Source organism: Trachypithecus francoisi, unplaced genomic scaffold, assembly GCF_009764315.1.
Source record: "Trachypithecus francoisi isolate TF-2019V2 unplaced genomic scaffold, Tfra_2.0 Lachesis_group5, whole genome shotgun sequence".
Taxonomy (NCBI): Eukaryota; Metazoa; Chordata; class Mammalia; order Primates; family Cercopithecidae; genus Trachypithecus; species Trachypithecus francoisi.
This window is the reverse complement of record NW_022681470.1, coordinates 17,235,049-17,256,707: the sequence shown is the minus strand read 5'-3', so window position 1 is coordinate 17,256,707 and position 21,659 is coordinate 17,235,049. Positions and strand designations below refer to the sequence as shown.

General features: G+C 41.2%; 1 protein-coding gene across 3 annotated transcripts in view; it reads left to right on the top strand.

The window, feature by feature from the left end:
* Positions 1 to 21,394, top strand: part of GNPAT (glyceronephosphate O-acyltransferase) — a 35,202-nt gene extending 13,808 nt beyond the window's left edge. For 2 of the 3 annotated variants that reach the window (XM_033199892.1, XM_033199893.1), the window contains exons 3-16: positions 4,174 to 4,350; positions 6,387 to 6,516; positions 8,964 to 9,091; positions 9,383 to 9,458; positions 9,685 to 9,836; positions 9,947 to 10,077; positions 11,344 to 11,567; positions 14,402 to 14,644; positions 16,264 to 16,343; positions 17,549 to 17,689; positions 18,851 to 18,950; positions 19,035 to 19,128; positions 19,760 to 19,821; positions 21,096 to 21,394. In XM_033199892.1, coding sequence (XP_033055783.1) covers positions 4,174 to 4,350; positions 6,387 to 6,516; positions 8,964 to 9,091; positions 9,383 to 9,458; positions 9,685 to 9,836; positions 9,947 to 10,077; positions 11,344 to 11,567; positions 14,402 to 14,644; positions 16,264 to 16,343; positions 17,549 to 17,689; positions 18,851 to 18,950; positions 19,035 to 19,128; positions 19,760 to 19,821; positions 21,096 to 21,139 — 1,782 coding nt within the window. In that variant the 3' untranslated portion in view covers positions 21,140 to 21,394. Of the gene's footprint in view, positions 1 to 1,888; positions 1,977 to 4,173; positions 4,351 to 6,386; positions 6,517 to 8,963; positions 9,092 to 9,382; positions 9,459 to 9,684; positions 9,837 to 9,946; positions 10,078 to 11,343; positions 11,568 to 14,401; positions 14,645 to 16,263; positions 16,344 to 17,548; positions 17,690 to 18,850; positions 18,951 to 19,034; positions 19,129 to 19,759; positions 19,822 to 21,095 lie in introns of all 3 variants that reach the window. The other variant, XM_033199894.1, reaches the window with a different exon arrangement.
* Positions 21,395 to 21,659: the final 265 nt, after the last annotated feature.

Here is a 21,659-nt window from a genome sequence, read left to right as displayed (position 1 = left end):
CTGCTCCAGCCTCCTAAGTAGCTTGGACCACAGACATGTGCCAACATGCCCAGCTGTTTTTGTTTTGTTTTTTAAAATTTTTTGTAGAGACAGGATCTCGCCATGTTGCCCAGGCTGGTCTTGAACTCCTGGACTCAAAGGATCCTCCCGCCTCGGCCTCCTAAAGTACTGGGATTATAGGTTTGAGCCACTGTACCTGGCTCAAAATTGGCCACATTGTCCATGCTTACCATCACACTTCCTAACCCTTCATTTACTACTCAACTTGCTGGAATCTGGTTTCTCATCCACTGTCATGGCTCTTTCTGAGGTTGTAAATGACTTCCTTATGGGTAAATTCTACCTGTTTCAAAGCTGTCGTAGCCTTTGGCTCTTGCTCATTCTCCTTTCTTTCCATGATACCATACCATCACCCTAAGCCCCGTATCTTTTTAATCATTCCTCACTTGCTTTTATGGGGGCTTTTCCTTTGCCTGTCTCTTTAAATGATGGAATTCATCAGGTTGTTATTCCAGCCTCTGGTTTTATTCTACCCAGTCACTGGGCAGTTTTATTAATTGCCAGAATTTTAAGTACCTTCCTTATGCTGACATCTCCCTATTATAATAAATCATAACATAATAAGAACATAGATAAATAATATCTATTCCTTCAGCCCAGATCTCTTTTGAGTTTCATGTGTCTGTTTTTATATGTCTACTAGAATATCCTCTTGGAAATTCCAAAGCACCTGAAGTTCAAGATGTCTAAGTCAAACTCTTTACCCCTCCCACCCCTACCCCTGAGCCAGGTGTCTAGAGATATTACCTCCTATCCCCACCCAGTTTTCCCTGTCTCCAGGAATGGCCCCTCCATGCACTGGTTGACCATACCACCACAAATCTGGATGCCATCTTCAGCTTCTTGCTTTTCTTTCATATGCTGTCAGTCACTAAGACTGCTGATTTGCTCTCCTAAATGTCGCTTTCTGTCTATGTATTTCCACCTCTGCTGCCACCTAACTCAATCTGCCTTTATCTCACAGAATACAGTAGTAACCATTGAAGGGGTCTTAGCCAAGGAAAGATGTGATTACTTTTGCATTTAAGAGATGGCTCAAGTGTATAATGTGGAGAAGAGACTGAAGAGTCAGAAAAATGAGACAAGGAGTTAGTTATAAGACTATGGCTCATCTGTTGAGTCTTATATTAGATTTCTCTGAAGGTGTATCTTCTGGGCAAATGAAAAGCCTGATTGCACGGAGTAAGAGGTCAGGTTGTCCTCTGCTCTGCTCCAATTATGGAGAAAGCATTTCCTTCAAGCAAGCCAGCCTGTTCACCTGTGTTGTTGATCTATTCATTTCATTCTAATTCGCAAGGGTCTTGTCTTTCCTACCCATCAGCCCTTTCCACTGGCTCAAGCTGGCACGAGGATTTTCCATCTAGGGGAAAGTCCTCCCTTGGCCATGTATTCTGCCTTATTTCCCTCTTTCCCGACTTTTCCTGCTTCTCAGAAGAGTGGGTACATGTGGTGCCTTCCTTTTCCATTCAGGCCCCAATTGTAGCAGATTGCTGAGGCTTATCTAGTAAAGGTTACCATGGATCTCCAAGGGGCCCATTCATCTCCACGTTGTCTTTTGCTGTGTCTTTTATTGTTAGACACTCTTCTTCAGGATCATCTTACCTTGAATTCTGTGACATCTGGTTTTATTCTGTGACATCTCATGTTAGATGTTCCTCATTGATCTCTTTCATAAGTTCTTCTGTCTGCCCCTTCATCCCTCTTACCAGTCCCTTGATTCCTCCATTTTCCCTTGGTTCTGCCCTCTGCCTATCCAGCCGTTATTAGGATTATCTGAGTAGCTGTTTCACCAACGTCCTTAATTCTCCTTTGTAATCTTTCCTTCCAGACTGACCAGGAAAAAAAGCAGCCTGGAATCTGCCAGCTCACCTTCTCTGTTCCTATAACCAGGTGTCTGGCTGCTCCTGGGAGAGTGGGTGAGTTATACAGATCCACATTCTGCAGCCTCAGGATCCCTTCTTCCATCTGTCCCTTTTAGTCCAGTCTCAGAGACAAGGCACCTGCTTTCCTGGTCACAGCTAGCCACACTCCTGTGGTCTGGAAGCCATCCGGTCCAGCCTCTTCTGAGACCTTTGGCATGCACCTGCTACTTTTCCTCTATCTTCAGCCTTTCTCTCAGGGGACTTCTATTTGGTCTATAAACAGGTCTGAGGCTTTAACACCACCGAGCTGTATACTTAAAAATGGTTAAAATGGTATATTTTATGTTATGTGTATTTTAATGCATTTTTTTCCTTTTTTTTTTTTTTGGGGGGGGAGAGACAGAGTCTCGTTCTGTCACCCAGGCTGGAGGCAGTGGCTCAGTCTCAGCTCACTGCAAGCTCCGCCTCCCAGGTTCACATCATTCTCCTGCTTGAGCCTCCTGAGTAGCTGGGACTACAGGCGCCCGCCACCACGCCCGGCTAATTTTTTTTCCTATTTTTTAGTAGAGACGGGGTTTCACCGTTTTTGCCAGGATGGTCTCGATCTCCTGACCTCGTGATCCACCTGCCTCGGTCTCCCAAAGTGCTGGGAATACAGGCATGAGCCACCGCGCCCAGCCAACACAATTTTTTTAAAGTGGAATGCTAATTAGTAAAAACAAAAAAAACAGGTCCAGGACTTTTGCATCTTGGGAGAACATTTTTTGCTTTAATTCATATCCTCCCTCTACTTCTCATTCAAACTTTCTCATTATTCTGTGGCCAGTGTCTTAGTTCCTCAGCAGTTCATTTAGTCTTCAGTCCATTCAGTCTGAGTTCTCTTCTGACTATATTTTTAAACGTCTTTTTCTTTTTTTGGTACGATCACTGTTTCAGGTAACCTCTGAGTAAAACAAGGAACACAGGTAAGAGGAAAGAGTTTATCCCAGTTCCTCACTGTTAGCCCTGTTGAACTGAGCCTCCTAAAAGATAGGCTATGCAGCAAGATAGAGATGGTGGTTGCTCAACGTTTGTGAATGTACAAAATACCACTGAATTGTTCACTTTAAAATGATTTATTTGCCTGGGCGTGGTGCCTGTAATCCCAGCACTTTGGGAGGTTGAGGTGGGCGGATCACCTGAGGTCGGGAGTTCAAGACCACCCTGACCAACATGGAGAAACCCCGTCTCTACTAAAAATACAAAATTAGCCAAGCATGGTGGCACATGCGTGTAATCCCAGCTACTCGGGAGGCTAAGGCAGGAGAATCGCTTGAACCTGGGAAGCGGAGGTTGCGATGAGCCGAGATCACACCATTGTACTCCAGCCTGGGCAATAAGAACGAAACTCTGTCTCAGAAAAAAAAACGATTAATTTTATAGTGTGTGAATTTAACTTCAGTGAAAAAAAAGGATAAGATACTTCTTCACTACATGTCATTGGGGTGCCAACACCCATCCTCTGAGCTTCTGAGCTCATCCTAAAGCAATGCACTCTCCTTTGGGAAGCATAAGGATTACTTATTCTGCAGACTTCATTTCAAAGTGCTTGTTTGGGGGACAATGAAAATGGACAAATCAGGGCTTCCTCAAGGATAGAAACTGACTGTCAGGCCCTTGACAGTCCCAGCACACAGCAAACATTTTGTTTCTTTACAAAAGATCTAGAGGACAATGTGAATAAAATAAGTTCCATTTTGAGATCCTTTATTTCACTAATTATCCTTTGATAGTTTGGGGCTTTGTGTGCCCGTGACTTGATAGATCTGATGTAGTCTGAGTCAGTAATTTCGATGTGATCCTGTATATTACCCTGTCATAGCTTTGAGCCAGCTGGTGGAGCGCTGCAGTAAAACACTGAGAGAAGCCACTATTTGCTAGGACGCTAGACGATGGGCAGCAACTTACTTTAGAGAGTTTGGATGTAAACTTATTAACAAACCAAATTTAAAGGTGAAGTGTTTTCTTCACTCTAAAATGCTATCCTAGAAAGCCATTTTTCTGTTGATTTCTGGCCTTTAACCTTCTTTAAATAGGCTCATTTATCTACTATGACTAGGTTGGGAAGTTGTGTCAATTTAAATTAGGAAGACCCTATATTTGAATTATAGAAGATTAATTCATTTGGAACTAGTCATACTGGTTTGAGTAAAGCTTTCTCTCTTTTTGTTGTTGTTGTTAGAAATTATTCCTGCTTTTCCTTTCCTTTTAGCTTTCCAAGGAATCCCTTCAATCTGTGGATGTCCTCCGAGAGGAAGTTAGTGAGATTTTAGATGAAATGAGTCACAAACTGCGTCTTGGAGCCATTCGGTTTTTTGCCTTCACCCTGAGCAAAATATTTAAACAAATTTTCTCGAAGGTGTGTGTAAATGAAGAAGGTATTCAGAAAGTGAGTATTGATTGTTTAAAAAAAAAGTATCATCTTAAAATTAAACAAACAAAAAAAACAGTCTTTTTCAACCCCTCACAATTTAATCAAGTCAAGGACAGCTCACTTGGTCCATCAAAAGCCTAGGGCCTAATCATCAGGCCTCCAGTCTAGGCAGAAGAGGATGTGCATCTCTGAAGGTGGTTTTCTGTTTTTGGTTTCCCTTTAACTGCAGACCTACAGGCTTCAGACTAACTTAAAACTTATAGATTAACTTAATGTCAGATATTCAGTAATGTTACAAAAGAAATGCAAAGAATTCCTGTATATACTTCACCTAGATTCCCTTACAGCATTTCCTTTATCCTTTTTCTAATACTCTGCTGTGTTTTTCCTGTAATTAAGGACATTATCTTATGGTACAAGTATCAAAATAAGGAAATTAACATTGATCTAATACTAGTAATACAGTCCCGACTCATATTTCACCGGTTGTCCCGGTCGTGTCCTGTCTAGCCAAAGACAATCCTAGCTCATGTGTTGCACTAGAAATCCTAGAAAGTGTTCAGCTTTCTTCTTTATCCACTTCCATATTAGACTCTTTTAATCTAAAATAATTCCTTAGTATTTGTGTTTCATGATAATTTTTTTTTTAAAGAAGAGGCTAATTATTTTGAAGTGTGAAATGGTTTGAATTTGAGTATTTGAGTGATGTTATCTCAGTATTAGGCTCGGGTTGTGTACCTTTGCTAGGAATACCCTGGAAGCGATGCATTCTTCTCAGTGGGTCGTATCAGCAGTGCATGGTGCCTGTTGGTTTCATTACTGGAGATGTTTCACTTCCATCAGTTGGTTATGGTTATGACTGCCAGGTTTCTCTGCTGTAAAGTTATTATTTTTTCCCTTTATAATTAATGAATATCTTCATTAATTACATAGTGAAAAGACACTTTGAGAATGGCTAAATATCCTGTTTTGCATCATACTTTACCCCACTCATTTTTGCACCCACTGATGATTTTTACCAGAATTAGTTATTATGTTAATAATAATTGCCAAATGATGACTTTTCTAATTTCATAAAGAACTTTCCTTATGGAGATTATTTTTACTTGTTTTTTGTTTTTTGTTTTTTTCCTCCTAGGAAAGCTCTTAACTTCACTTGCCTTCCTCCTATGCCTTTTAATATTTTGTTTTAATTCAGTCATTTACTTTCCTGTCAAATATTTCCTCTTCCTCCTGACTGTTTTCGAGACTGTCGACTTCTACCCTGAATCTGTCAGAGACTGTTACAGTGTTTGGGACCAAGGGTGTTGGTGAGCCATGTCTTAAGTGATGATCACAGATTACCTGGCCTCTGTTACGTTTAGATTTCAAAAAAGCAGATAACACATGGATACCAGTGAATCTTGAGGTTGATGGCCTGAGGAATATATTTGGAAACTCAAATTATCCCTCCCAGCCACATGACACCCATTCACCCTGGCAGTGAGTCCAACACATAGAGAAATATCATTCTTCTCACCTTGTCCTATGAATTTGTAGATTGTTTTTTAATCTCTCCAAGAGAAGCTTTGTTTTCTCGTACTACAATCAACCAATTCAATACAGTGGTTAACAGTTAGCTTTTTAAGTCAGACTGACTTGGGTTCCATTCACAGCTTACCATTTATTGGATGCATGACCATTTTACAAACAAGTAAGCTAAGGCTTAAACCTTGTTAATTAGTGGTATTAGACATAGCACGTAAGATAACTGTACATAAAATGATGCTAATATAGTGCCCAACTAATATGTGTTAACGATCGTCACTGTTACCATTATTCTGACCCATAAAAATTTACGTTTTTAATATTCTTGCGTTATGTGAAATTGTTTAACTAGAAACAGTACTTTTACCTTATCAGAGCAAATCGTTTATGTGTATTGTAGGAAGGCAGAAAAAGAGGATGGGTATTCCCTCTATACATAGACTTATTCTTTCGTTTTCTGATTTGAGATGTGATTTGATAACATGACAACTGAAGTTATTCAAAATGTAACATTTACTTTCAAGCTACAAAGAGCCATCCAGGAGCATCCTGTTGTTCTGCTACCTAGTCATCGAAGTTACATTGACTTCCTGATGTTGTCATTTATTCTATACAACTATGATTTGCCTGTGCCAGTTATAGCAGCAGGAATGGGTACGTATTGGTTTTCTATTTTTTTAACTGTAAAAATTAAAAAGTTCACTGGCATATTCTAGCAGTACTGAGGTATTTGAAGATGATGATGAAAATAGCCTCTCCTCCCTTCTTCCAGTCCTAGCACTGAACAACTTAGTTACGTCCTTTGTCCTGTGCTTTACTGTGCCTGAACAGACATCTGCAGTTCATGTACACAGGGTTCTTTAGTGTAGGCTTAAAAAATGAGACTGTACTACTTACGGGTATTACCTGCCTTTTGCTTTTTTTATTTGATAATATATTAATGGCTACCTCTCTAGGCAATAAATAGATCTAACTTTTTTAAGTTTATTTTTAATTGTGATAAAATACATATAATATCAAATTTACCATCTAAGTCATCTTCAAAAATACAGTTCAGTGGCATTAAGTACATTTACATTGTTATGCAGCTATCAACACCTTCCATCTCCAGAATCTTCATCTTGCAAAACTGAAATGGTACCCATTAAACACACTTCCCATTCTACCCTCCCCCTGACTCTGGGCAGTCAGCATTCTACTTTCTGTCTCTGTGAACTTAACTACTCTAGATATTTTATAGAAGTGAAATCATACAGTACTTGTCCTTTCGTGACTGGCATATTTCACTTAACAGAATGCCCTCAAGGTTCATCCGTGTTGCAGCATGTGTCAGAATTTCCTTCCTTTTTGAAGTTGGAAACGCATCTGCTCAAGACCCTGCTCTCCATTTTTTTACATATATACCAAAAATGGTATATATAGAATTGCTGGGTCTTGTGGTAATGTTTTTTCATTTTTTGAGGAACCACCATACTGTCTTCCGTAGCAGCTGCACCGTTTTACATTCCCACCAACAGTGCACAAGAGTTCCAGTTTTTCTACATCCTTGCCAACACCTGTTATTTTCTGATATATTTTATAATAATTTTAATGAGTGTGAAGTGGTATCTCATTGTAGTTTTGATTTTCATTTCCCTAATGATTAGTGATGCTGAGCGTCTTTTTCGTGTGCTTATTGGCCATTTGTATATCTTTGGGGAAATGTCTATTCAAGTCCTTTGCCTATTTTTTAATTAGGTTGTTTGGGGGTTTTTTAGTTGAGTTGTAGGAATTGTTTCTACATCCTGGATATTTACCCCTTATCAGACAGATGATTTGCAAATATTGTCTTCCATTTCATGGGTTACCTTTTCACTCTGTTGATTGTGTTCTTTGATGCATGGAAGTTTTTAGTTTTGATATGGTCCAATTGATCTATTTGTTTCTTTGGTTCCTGGTGCTTTTGGTATCAGATCCAAGAAATCATTGCCAAATCCAAGGTCATGAAGCTTTTCCCTTAGGTTTTCTCCTAAGAGTTTTATGGTTTCAGGTCTTAAATTAAGGTCTTTGGTTTTTTTGAGTTAATTTTTGTATGTGGTATAAGTTAAGGGTCCAACTTCATGTCTAACATTAATTTTAATAGCTGTATAATATTCAGCAATGTGGATATTTCATAATTTAGTAGTTTTGCTGTTATAAACAATATCATAATATATTTTTATATTAGTGCTTTTATTCCTGTAAGATCGATTCCCAAAAGTAGGATTGCCAAGGCATGTAAGTTGTTTATCCACTCCCTTTTAGGGTAGCCAGGAAAGCCGGGATTCAAGTATACACCTTTGTTAATAAATGCAGTGAATGGTAAGGTTAAAACTGCCAAGAACTTAAGCACTTTAAAAGCATTTTCATCTGAACAAACTTGTGAGGAAGTTATTTGAAAATTAGGGGAAATGAAGAGAAAGACTATTTTAAAACTGCTGGTAGCAATCTTCCTTTCTTACAAGATTTGCCTTATTTAATCTCTTCCAACAAAAGTAGGTTGATATTTTTACCTGATAGGAGAAAGATGAGAGCTCGTTTGGCCTGGCTGTCCAGAGCATGTAGGGCACATATTGGTCTGTTGTCAGGCTCAGCAGCATGACTGACTAAAGAAATTGACATCGTGTCGTTGTGATGTTGCTCTGCTGTTGCTCGTGGTCTCTAGCTGACCTACTTTTAAATGGAGTGGTATATGGAGAAGCGAAAGGTAACCTCCCAGTGAGCACCTGCCCACAGAATCCCCTCTTTTCTGTAATTCTATTAGATATCTCTTATGCTTTTTAATGTCAAAGTATAATAATATCATAGGGGTATCTTACATTTATGAAATCTTTCTTAATAATGTTTGAGTTTAGGCCAGGCACCGTGGCTTATGCCTATAATCCCAGTACTTTGGGAGGCCGAGGCAGGAGGACTACTTGAGGCCAGGAAGTTTGCGACCAGCCTGGCCAGCATAGCAAGACCCTGTCTCATAAAATAAAACAATAAAACAGAAATGAAAAATAAGAATGTTTAAGTTTTAGATCTTTATAGACGATTTCAAGATCAAGATCTGCAAATAAGTATTGTCCCCTCTTTTTTAGACTTCCTGGGAATGAAAATGGTTGGTGAGCTGCTACGAATGTCGGGTGCCTTTTTCATGCGGCGTACCTTTGGTGGCAATAAACTCTACTGGGCTGTGTTCTCTGAATACGTAAAAACTATGTTACGGGTAAATGCAAATAATTCCCAAGTACTCTTAAGCCATATTTTCTTCACTGATGTTTGCTCATTTAAACTCTTAACTTCTGAATAGAACACTTAGCTATTTCGCTTTCCCTCAAGAACTGTTCATAACCGCAGCAGTTGGTTTAATCTGTATGACTCTCTTGTTTAATTTTCACTGTAAGCTGTGTTTGTTCAGGAAGCTTGGGAGGGAGCTTGGGAAAAGGAATCAAAAGAAGCATTTATCGTTTTGAGAGTAGGCAATGGGTTTTGTGTTTTGTTTGTTTTCTCTTTAAAGAATGGTTATGCTCCTGTTGAATTTTTCCTCGAAGGGACAAGAAGCCGCTCTGCCAAGACATTGACTCCTAAATTTGGTAGGTCACTACAGATTAAAAGGAAAAATACAAACCCAAAGACATCAGCTGCTACATACAACTTGACACTTTATTTAACAAGATATTCTTTTCAAGTGTAAATGTGTAACTGTTGATATTTACAGGATTAGTGTATAATGTATGCTTTTAGTATTTTCTGTTTATATGCCCATGTTTGCTGTGCTCTTCAATATGTTGATGAAGCATTTCTCCCTGTGTTTTGCAGGTCTTCTGAATATTGTGATGGAGCCATTTTTTAAAAGAGAAGTTTTTGATACCTACCTTGTCCCAATTAGTATCAGTTATGATAAGATCTTGGAAGAAACTCTTTATGTGTATGAACTTCTAGGGGTTCCTAAACCAAAAGAATCGACAGCTGTACGTGAGCTTGATTTTAGCCTAATTGAGAGAATGTGCTGACCGACGTCACATCGACTAACTTCTACATGTACCGCTTTTCGTTTTCTTTCCCCCTATTATGGTATTAGGGGTTGTTGAAAGCCAGAAGGATTCTCTCTGAAAATTTTGGAAGCATCCATGTGTACTTTGGAGATCCTGTGTCACTTCGATCTTTGGCAGCTGGGAGAATGAGTCGGAGCTCATATAACTTGGTTCCAAGGTGTGACCTGTGTTTTAATAACTGTCTTAGAAATGAGGATTAAAATCCAAAGGTGTGAGTTGCGATTCTGGAGTTGACCACTTCTCTTGGTTTATTTAAGATCACAGAGAACATGATCAGAAATGCTGTTATCATTCCGTTTTCATCAGTGGAAACCTTCAATTAACGAAGAATTATGTATTTGTCCCAAAAAAGTGATGAGCTGTAAAACATGTATGTCAAATATGCAAAAACAGACCATGACCATGTTTCTCAGGGGAACTAAAGTGGGAAGAAATAATGCCATTATTAACAAGGATATGTGCAGGAATTGTTGAGCACTATTGGTAGTCTAGCCAAAGTATGCACTATTATTTTTGACCCTAGAAAGGACTGCATAATGGTAATGAATGGGAGTGAGTACTTAGTCTCAAGAAGGTTATAGTTTTATGGGCAAGAAAATATATTAGGTTCTTTCAGGATACACAACACAGATACACTATGAGTTTTCTTAATTAAGAGAAATATACCTGGACAAGTAAGGGAGACAAACCATCTGCCCCTCCGGGCCTCATGTGCTTGCAACATCATTTGCAACTTACCTGTAGCTTCAGCAGTTTCCCAGCAGCTACATTAGTCATCACAGAAGCTTATGTTAGTTTTTTTCCTGCCACAGGCTTTCTCTCTTTAGATCTCAAATTGGGTTGGCAAGTTATTACCTAGTACAGGGCACCCTTACTGGCTTACTCATTAAGCCACTTGTGTGGCAGTTTTTAGGTCATGTGTGTGTCTCTGCTCCAGCCAGCTCTGTGTAGGCCTTATCGTACTATTCAAAGTGTGGTAATCCATGCATGAAGTCAGACAAACTGAATGGCGCCCATTCAGTATAAAATAGTTATTATATAATCTGATAAGTGTGTTCCACAACGGAGATACATTCAGTGCACTACGGATTCTGAAAAGACAGTAATTCAGTCTACTGGGGCAGGCATCCATTCTCAGAGAAATGATGTATCCTATTTAGGAAGCAACAAAAGTTGTTTCCCTGGAACCAGGACTAATAGGACCCTGGACCCCTTCAGTATTTTTACCACCTCTCAAGAGCCTATTCCAGAAATGTATGGTCAGATTACACCATAGTAAAGCAAAGGAATACTGTTTGCACCTGACCTGAGAGAATTCAGTTGGCAAAAAGTATGAGAAGCCTTCTAAAAGGTCAGTCTTTTTCCATCCGCATTTGTCTAAGTAGCAGAACTGTAATTGCTTGCTCTGTGCTCTTCCTTTTAGATACATTCCTCAGAAGCAGTCCGAGGACATGCATGCCTTTGTCACTGAAGTTGCCTACAAAATGGAGCTTCTGCAAGTTGAAAATATGGTTTTGAGCCCCTGGACCCTAATAGTTGCTGTTCTGCTTCAGAACCGGCCATCCATGGACTTTGATGCTCTGGTGGAAAAGACTTTATGGCTAAAAGGCTTAACCCAGGCATTTGGAGGGTTTCTCATTTGGCCCGGTATGTAGGTAGGACATATGTGTTGAGAATGCTTGCTTAATTTGGAAGAGTTATAACCTGGACCTGAAAAATCTATAGAGGACTTGAGCAAAGGATTGCTCAGAAAAATAAAGGACAGGCCAGGTGCAGTGGTTCACACCTGTAACCCCAACACTTTGGGAGGCTGAGGCGGGTGGATCACGAGGTCAGGAGATTGAGACCATCCTGGCTAACACGGTGAAACCCCGGCTGTACTAAAAAATAGAAAAAATTAGCCGGGCGTGCTGGCAGGCGCCTGTAGTCCCAGCTACTTGGGAGGCTGAGGCAGGACAGTGGTGTGAACCCAGGAGGCAGAGCTTGCAGTGAGCCGAGATCGTGCCACTGCACTCCAACCTGGGTGACAGAGTGAGACTCTGTCTCAAAAAAGAGAAAGGACACCAGATCGGTTTCTATCACTATAGGACACAGTGAACACAGCACATTGATGATTTGAGAATAATTGTTTACATGTCATTTCCCACTACAAGACTCTAAATATCTTGAGGACTAGAATACCATTTCCTTGGCACCTAGCACAGTGGAAAATAAAGTCATGAATCTTAGCCAGACATGGCGGCACACACCTATAATCGCAGCTACTTGGGAGGCTGAGATAGGAGGATCACTTGAGCCCAGGAGTTTGCAACCAGCCTCGTTAACACAGTGAGACCCCATCTCTGAAAAAAAAAAAAAAAGGCTGGGCATGGTGGCTCATGCCTGTAATCCCAGCACTTTGGGAGGTTTAGGCAGGCGGATCACAAGGTCAGGAGTTCTAGACCAGCCTGACCAACATGGTGAAGCTCCATCTCTACTAAAAATACAAAAATTAGCTGGGCGTGGTGGTGCACGCCTGTAATCCCAGCTACTCGGGAGGCTGAGGCAGGAAAACTGCTTGAACCTGGGAGGCAGAGATTGCAGTGAGCCAAGATCGCGCCACTGCACTCCAGCCTGGGCGATAGAGCAAGACTTCGTCTCACACACACACACACACAAAAAATACAGACTACAGTTGGAAATGTGTTTTTTTTAAGACCAGATAATTATTTGAAGTAAAGTACCTAGTATTCTTTGATCAACCCAATACTGAATACCTCATCTATGCTGGGTACTACCAGGGATATGAAAATGAACAAGATGCCATCCCCATCCTGGAGGTTCCCCGGGGTTGCAGAGGGCAGGGTGGGTGGGTCATGTGTAAACAAGTCGTGAGGGTTCAGTGAACAGAGACAAGGAGCGATATGCGTGCTGCAGAGGGTTCCTGAGAGTTGTGCAGAGGAAAGGGACCATACTCAGGAAGATTTCACAGAAGTGACTTTTGAACCCTTCAGGAAGACCAGGAGAGGAGCCTCGCCAAGGCAGGGATGAGGAATGCAAGATGGTAGGCTTGGGCCCCAGGGATTCATCAGTGATGTTAAAATGTTGGCCCAGATGGGGGATGAGAGGTAGATGGAAAATAAAGATGGACCTCCCCGCCCCCTCCTCACCATCCACCACCAGAAGACTAGAGGCAGAGAAACAAGTTAGGAGGCTGCTCTGTCCCAGTGAGATTTCTGCAGGACGCCTGAGCCACAGCAGTAGAAGCACACAGGCCACAGCCAAGAGATGAGGAGGATTTACTGACAAAAATGCCAGTCACAAAGAGAGAGACAAATCAGACATCTGTTCTCAGTGCTATGATGGTCTGGTAGGAGGCAAAGGACGTGTTGATTATGATACAAGGTAGCAAGTGTTGGGTGTCATGAGAAATAGCTAAAAGGGCTCAAACCCATCACTGTTTGACCCAGGAACATAGGAAAACATAGGCACTTGTTTTCTAAAGTGTTTTGCTTTTTCAAGACGGGATAAATGCCATGACTGATCCATAGTTAAGAGTGTCTGTTCAGTATCACTACAGTTCTGTTGCTTTTTTCTTTTTTTATGCAGATTACCCCACATTCCTAAGCATGTGCATATCTCAAGCTTTTTGTGATCATTTCACATAAAATATTATTCAGTTGAGCAAGCTGAGACAAGGCAAGTTGGTCAAGAATGAATGTGATCAAGTCCAGGAGGAAGCCATACCTCTCAGTTGTCCCTGCCTTGAAGCAGTAGCAGAACTTGCCACCCAACTTGAGCAGTGTGCCACTGCCAGCCAGCTCTTTGGCTCAGGTTAACCGTAGAATAATTTTCCGTGCTGAGAATATTTGTTAAATATCACCATCTCTTCATTATGCTTCTGTAATTTTACCTGCCTGGCAGCTGTCTGCAGGCCAGTATGTCAGGTGATAAGCTACCAAGACCTGCCATGAATCTGCCTCATTAGTTATCTTTGATTTGGGGAAAACTGCAAACTGATATTTTTACCATCTTGATATGGGTCTAAGCAAGGGGTGTGTGTGTGTGTGTGTGTGTGTTGTATGTTGTAATGTATTCGTACACTAATCATGGGCCTTTTTGTCTTAGTCTTCTTACATTCCCATGCATGTGACTTTCCAGTTACGTAACTTGCTGTTACAAAACTTTAGATTCCCTTGGTTCCTGAAGTACACAAAAGTGGTGTTCATTTTCAGAGTAGAAACTGATGTGCCTTGAGAATGGCTGACAAATTTGGGGTAAGAAAGTATGTTACATATCCTTAGAGAGAAAGAATTTATTTATGAAATAGTACTTTTAAAATTTTCTTCACATTTGGTATCATTACCATAATTGGTAGACACTAAAAGCTGTCACTTGAAAATGAGCATCTGTCACGTTACTGTTAATAATGTTAATGCCCACTAGGCCCAAGACTCCCTGCAGTGACCCATCTTGTTTGAATGAATTGTCTTTGTGTGTAGATAATAAACCTGCTGAAGAAGTTGTCCAGGCCAGCATTCTTCTGCATTCCAACATCGCCAGCCTTGTCAGAGACCAGGTGATTCTGAAAGTGGACTCCGGAGACTCAGAAGTGGTCGATGGACTTATTTTCCAGCACATCACTCTCCTCATGTGCTCAGCTTATAGGAACCAGCTGCTCAACATTTTTGTCCGTCCATCCTTAGTAGCAATAGCATTGCAGATGACACCAGGGTTCAGGAAAGGTAATTTTCAGGAATGCAATCTTGAGTTTTAGAAGAGGTCTGACCATTCCATTCCATTTAGGGAGCAACATTTGAAACCTTGTAATGTTCAGCCTCACCCCAGTGAAGAGCAGACGTATCACTGAGAAAAAGTTAGCTTTGTTCCCCAAATACTTGTTCATCTGCTTAGAATTTTGGATTTGGGGCCGGGCGCGGTGGCTCACGCCTGTAATCCCAGCACTTTGGGAGGCCGAGACGGGCAGATCACGAGGTCAGGAGATCGAGACCATCCTGACTAACACGGTGAAACCCTGTCTCTACTAAAAATACAAAAATTAGCCGGGCGCGGTGGCGGGTGCCTGTAGTCCCAGCTACACGGGAGGCTGAGGCAGGAGAATGGCGTGAATCCGGGAGGCGGAGCTTGCAGTGAGTGGAGATCGCACCACCGCACTCCAGCCTGGGCGACAGAGCGGAACTCCGTCTCAAAAAAAAAAAAAAAAAAAAGAATTTTGGATTTGGGAGGACCTGGAAATAATCTAAACCTTTCCTTTTATAAATATGGAAAATGAGGCCTAGAAAGTTTCATAATTACTGAAGGATCTGGCATTTGAGTACAGTTCTCTACTTCCTGGTCTGCAGCACTGTTTCTGCTGTGCCAGCTCCCTGATCCAGCAAAGGCAGGTGGGCAGGTGAGCAGTCAGCAGTAGATGAGTACTCATGAGATGCGTGGTCTCATTCTAATTGCATTAGGAGTGTAAAAATGAGTACAGCACAGGTCATGTTCACAGGAGCCCATAGTCAAGGCCAGGGGGTTCTGTCAAGGCCCCATGTTAGAATTACGAGGGGAGTGGACCCCACCCCAAAGTTTCTTCAGTTGACCTGGAGTATGGGCCAGCCATTGGTGTTTGGTTTTGGCTTTTCAAAGCTCCACAGTGATTCTAAGGAAAAGTGCTACAGATACAGTAAAGATACCAGGAAATACGAATATAGAGGGAAATTAAGAAATCAGTGCCTTTCCTTCCCTACTAGGGAGCCATGGGGTAGGGAAAAATGAAGTGTCCTGGCCTCTAAGGACTGTGATGTCTTATTGAGTTTCTACTGGTTGTAGGTTATATTCAATCATTTAAAAACTATGCCAGGGCCTGGCGCAATGGCTTGTGCCTGTAATCCCAGCACTTTGGTAGGCCAAGGTAGGAAGATCACAATATCAGGACTTCAAGTCCAGCCTGACCAACATGGTGAAACCCTGTCCCTATTAAAATACAAAAATTAGCTGGGCGTGGCGGCAGACACCTGTAATCCCAGCTACTTGGGAGGCTGAGGCTGGAGAATTCGCTTGACCCCAGGAGACAGAGGTTGCAGTGAGCCCAGATCACACGATTGCACTCCAGCCTGGGTGACAGAGTGAGACTCCATCTCAAAAAACAAAAAACAAAAAGAACAAACTATGCTAGACCATAGTTCGCTCTGTAGATAAGATTTGGGTTTAATTTAGCTTCCCTCTGGGGACTTAATTCTTGTCCCTGTTACATGAATAAAATATACCTTTGAAATACATTTTGTGATAGTAAGGACTTCCTGGTACTCCCTTAAAGTTGAAAGGGCAATGTTGTAATTTTACATAATAAATTTATTTCCAGAGGATGTCTACAGTTGCTTTCGCTTCCTACGTGATGTTTTTGCAGATGAGTTCATCTTCCTTCCAGGAAACACACTAAAGGTAAAGTGCTTACAACAAAGAGCAAGTGTGTTTGCAATGTGAGTTCTAGAAATGTTAGGGGTGAATTCACAGATATGTCTCAGGCAGTGTGCCATCCCTTTCTTCAAGGCAAAGTGGGGCAGACTTCAAGAGAAACTGGGGCACTCACAGTTCAGCAGACTCTAGTTTGATTCTTGGTCAAGTTTAGTTAATAACTTAGGGATTATCTCATGAGAGGAGAGTCATTCTTTGAACTATCAGTGTGGCCATTGCAACTAAACTAACTTTATTTTAGTAAACGTTTAAAAATCAGCACACAGCCGGGCGCGGTGGCTCACGCCTGGAATCCCAGCACTTTGGGAGGCCAAGGCAGGTGGATCACGAGGTCAAGAGATCGAGACCATCCTGGCCAACATGGTGAAACCCCATCTCTACCTAAAAATACAAAAATTAGCTGGGCATGGTGGCAGGTGCCTGTAATCCCAGCTACTCAGGAGGCTGAGGCAGGAGAATCACTTGAACCTGGGAGGTAGAGGTTGCTATGAGCCGAGATTGTGCCACTGCACTCCAGCCTGGCGACAGAGCGAGACTTTGTCTCAAAAACAAAACAAAACAAAATCTGCACTCATTTTCCTGTTAGCAAGTTGTTAGAATGAGTCACCCAGGCAAGTGCCTTTTACTTTGAAAGTAGCGAGTGGTGGTCCTGCCTGGTCTAGACAGCTGAGGAGTCATCAGGCTCGCAGAACTGGACTGCTGCTTGGTTGAAGTGTTAAGTGACGGAGTAGATGAGAGGCATGTTAGGTTTTTGTGTGCTTTAAGGATAAGAGGTTTGAGTCTGTAGGGAGTGAAACAGGAGTGCAGGAAATTTTTAACCATAGCATAATTCTAAGTATTTTTAGGACTTGCTGTATGTATTTCCTATTTAAATTAAGTAGTGGTTCTGCAAAGTGAAAGAAAATCCGTCACCCAGGTTGTGATTTGTAAGGCTCAGAAATGTGTGTTTGAAAACATTTTGAATGTAGAACAGTGCTTCTCTGGCTACTATCTCACGACAGAATTGTTCTGGAAGTTGGGGAAATAGCTGGTATTCTGTTGTCTAAGAGCATGTGGCTGCATATATTGAGACAGGAGGCGTACCCATTAACCTAGATGAGGGGTACATGTATTGAGCTGGGCACTATGCCCATTACCCTCGATGAGCACTATGGCTTCCTCTTCACCTCTAGGACTTTGAAGAAGGCTGTTACCTGCTTTGTAAAAGTGAAGCCATACAAGTGACTACGAAAGACATCCTAGTTACAGAGAAAGGAAATACTGTGTTAGAATTTTTAATAGGACTCTTTAAACCTTTTGTGGAAAGCTATCAGGTATGTAAATTTGGCAAGTTCTCCTTCGTGCCCCCCGTATCAAATATAATAAGACATTCTCACCCTGTGCTTATTTCCAGTCTGAAGGGCAGGTATCTTCCCCAGGCAAATGGAAGAAGGAGAGAGAGTGATTAATACGATCAGTGATTTCACCTCACCAGTGAGACCTTGCTCCCTGCATTCAGGAGGAAGCTTAGGTCATTACAGACCCAAGAGGACAACAGCTTAGTGATGCCGTGAGCACAGCATTCACAGGACCACAGTTACACCCAAGCATCATCTATCATGCTGTGTCTCATGTCTTAATGAGGTCTTCATGTCAGTCAATATGTAACCTCGAGATTTGATATATACTAGGCACTCAGTAAAGGCAAGACTTGAGTGATATATAAAGTCAGTTACAGATTACCAGATGTTTATGTTGGAAATAAAAAGTTCAAGTGCAAGTTCTGAAAGCGTTTGTCAGAGCTCTTGGAAGTAGTTAGAGGGGATGGTATGTTGCCCAGCAGGAATTATGCCGGGACTCAGCAGGCAAGAAAGAGTCTGAAACATAAACTGTAGGAAGGACTTCCACATGTTTGAGAGAAGAGGATGCTGTGACTCGGCTCTGTTTATATAATACATGCACTGGCTCTGGGTGCCTGGACCCACTTCCTGGTGCTTGTGGTCTGTGAAATAACTCATTCAGCCTCCTTGCACAAAGTCTGGCACTTACTGAGCATTTGATAAATGCTAGTTCTACCCTTAATCACCTTTCTACAGTAGAAATCATCGAGTATTTTAGGGCATGGTACTTTGTTAGGTGTATTTAGAGAAAAAAAGCAAAGTTATTAAAATAGGACCCCTCTCTTCCCAAGTAGCATAAGAGATGTGAAGCTGATGGTAATTAACTTGTACCCCTTGAAGTGAGAAATTATACTTTAATAAATGTCATTATTATTTTAAACCTTTTTCTAATTGTAAAATGTAATGTAAACTCAAAGGAGATGTCCTAAAAATTCTTTGATTTTTCTGTGCTCATTCCTTAGAGGGTCTTTATGCTGCTCTGCTGTGATATGTCCTTCTCTTAAGAGGGGCAGTGTGAAGTTATTTACTATTCTGTTGAATTTGGCTATCCTTTTTCTCGTTCTGTTCCCCTCATCCTTCCTCTTAAAAAATCAGATAATTTGCAAGTACCTTTTGAGTGAAGAAGAGGACGACTTCAGTGAGGAACAGTACTTGGCCGCAGTCAGAAAATTCACAAGTCAGCTTCTCGATCAAGGTCGGTCACTGCTCTGTGGGTGCTGATTTCTTTTAGTTGAGAATAAAAACTGGTCAACTAACTGTTCCTCATCCCTGATTTTAGGTACCTCTCAGTGTTATGATGTATTATCTTCTGATGTGCAGAAAAATGCCTTAGCAGCTTGTGTGAGGCTCGGAGTAGTGGAGAAGAAGAAGATGTAAGTACTGTACAAGATCCCATGAGTGCTCAAACAACAAGGAAACCAATCATATTTGAGCTAAAAATCCAGAGACGTAGAAATAGCTGATCCAGGAAACGTTATATTACACTTTCCTTGTCCTTCCTCTAATTAGTTAATTCAGTACAGGTTACCCGGAAAATTGTATGTGGTTATGAATAGAAATGCAACTGAAGCAAAGAAAGAAAGAAAGAACTTTAGGCCAGTATTTTTGCTTTTACTTAATGTTGAAATTTATAATTACAAGAAAGATTTTTGGGAGTGTAGTGGGCATATGAGCGTATATACACATAGACACACATAAATACATATATAGATACATGTATATGTATGTATAAACATATAGGTATATGTTCTTCTAAGTGGTTGAATTTAACAGTGATAAAGCTTAATATGTAAACTCTGGCAGTCATGTCTCTTATGTGGTCAGAAGAATGAAGCAAGAAGCCAGGAGGTGGGACAGGAGCCTGAGGCCTTTGGACTACTTAGGACCGGCCTTGAGGAAGTCACTTGAAAAGTAGTTTTACAATAGCTACCGTCAGGAACAAAATATACAAGTTTTCTTTTCCCCAGAGTTTATGTAATAATAAAGCTTGTTATTTTCTCCTAGAAATAATAACTGTATATTTAATGTGAATGAACCTGCCACAACCAAATTAGAAGAAATGCTTGGTAAGTGCAGTTTAATAAAATACAAGTTTTCACATTTTGTTGATGAATTAAAGTAAGAAAGTATACTGTGGCACCAAATACTTTATCGAAATGATCAGTAAGTAGTAGAGTTCTAACATAAACAGGGAATTACTTATGTAGTCTAGAATTTTCTTAAGGAAGCTAAAGAGAAAGCACAAAGAAAATTAACAAAACACAACAGGCATAAAAGAAGCAGTCTTACACAGTAGAGTCAGTCCCTAACATGACTGACCTCGGCCAGAGGCCCAGACCCTTCACATCCTTGCCTCAGAGAGAATACCTCATCTCCACTCTTTGTTTGATGCTCTCACTGTCTGTCTGGCATTGCTTCTTTCCCAAGTGAGGGATTAGAGTCAGTGTCTCTATCACGTAGACTTTCTGAACTCAGAATTAGGGGCTGATAGCACATCCTTGGCAGAATAATCCGAGCCTAACAGCGACAAAGAAATAGTCCAGCCCAAAGAGAGTCCTTGAGTGTTGTCTTCCTTGACATAAGAGTCCTTGAGTGTTGACGTAAACAGAGATACGGTCAGAGGGGGTCAAGAACGCTTTTCCTAGCAATGATGGGGCCATTTCAGAAAGGAGGGTGTTAACATTTGGAAAAAATAATCTGCCTATTGAATAGCATGATGTCGTTGAGTGGATCATCTTACAAGTACTGTTTTTGTACCTAATCTTAATTCAGTACATCGTCAAACCTGCATGGAAGAGCTTTAATAGATGTCTGTTGGGATTTGCGGAAGATCAGAATGGGGCATACGGAAAAGGAGAATGGTTGAAGAAAAGGGTAGAAGGGCAGTGGGCTAGTTGACGCATATCGGGAAGGCGGAAGTACTAGACCTTGTAGAAAAAATATGTAGGCTGAAATCCCAGTCTCCTATTTATATCATGTCTGAAGAGGTGTATATACCTACAACAACTACAAACACCTTACCCCGTGAGGGGATGGAATCAATTACTTAATCACGGAAAGCAAATGTGATGTGAGCATGAACATACTGGACTGGAGTTCAGAAAACATGACGGGGTTCAACTCCTGGCTCTGGCCCTGTGGCTCTGGCCATACCGTCCCCTCTTGGAGCGTCTAACGCTTCCCTTGTGGAGGGGGCTGGCTTCCCCATGTGTACTGGCCAGCCTGTGAAGCTCTGCACAAGTGTCCAGCGCCTCCCCTGGACAGTCTCCCAAGGAACAGCTGTGTGAGGAAGGGCAAAATCAGCATCATTTCATGAGCTGCTCCTCTTTTTTCATCTTAGGTTGTAAGACACCAATAGGAAAACCAGCCGCTGCAAAACTTTAATAATCGGCAAGTAGTTATGGAAAATTCGGTCACATAATTACTGTCATCGAAGGACTCATTGCAACAAACAGGGAAGTAAAGGAAGAGAAGCATCCTCTCGTACTCCCTGAGACTCCGAGAACAGTGGACGCAGAGGGAAGAGATGATCATTGGAAGCAGTCAGTCTACTCTTCCCCACCACAATGGTTAAAAGGCATTTGTATCCGACACTATGTGTGTGTTTTAAAATAAACTTTTGGAAACATGTTTGGAAAAGCAAATCTCAGCTGATTTCACTACCACTTTTCAGCTTACTGTATGTATTAAGCTTTTACTTGACTTTTGAATGAAAGAATGACATCACTGAGAGCTCTGGATAGTAAAAGAAAATACTGAAAAGGGCATCTCTACATTTTTTGTAGCTTGCTTTAATTAAAGTTGCCTCAAACAAGTACAAATTTGACAGAGATATTTAATAAATTAGCTAACTTACTTTAAATTTTGGCCACCCAAGGGCCTTAATTAACAAAGCATGTGCAAC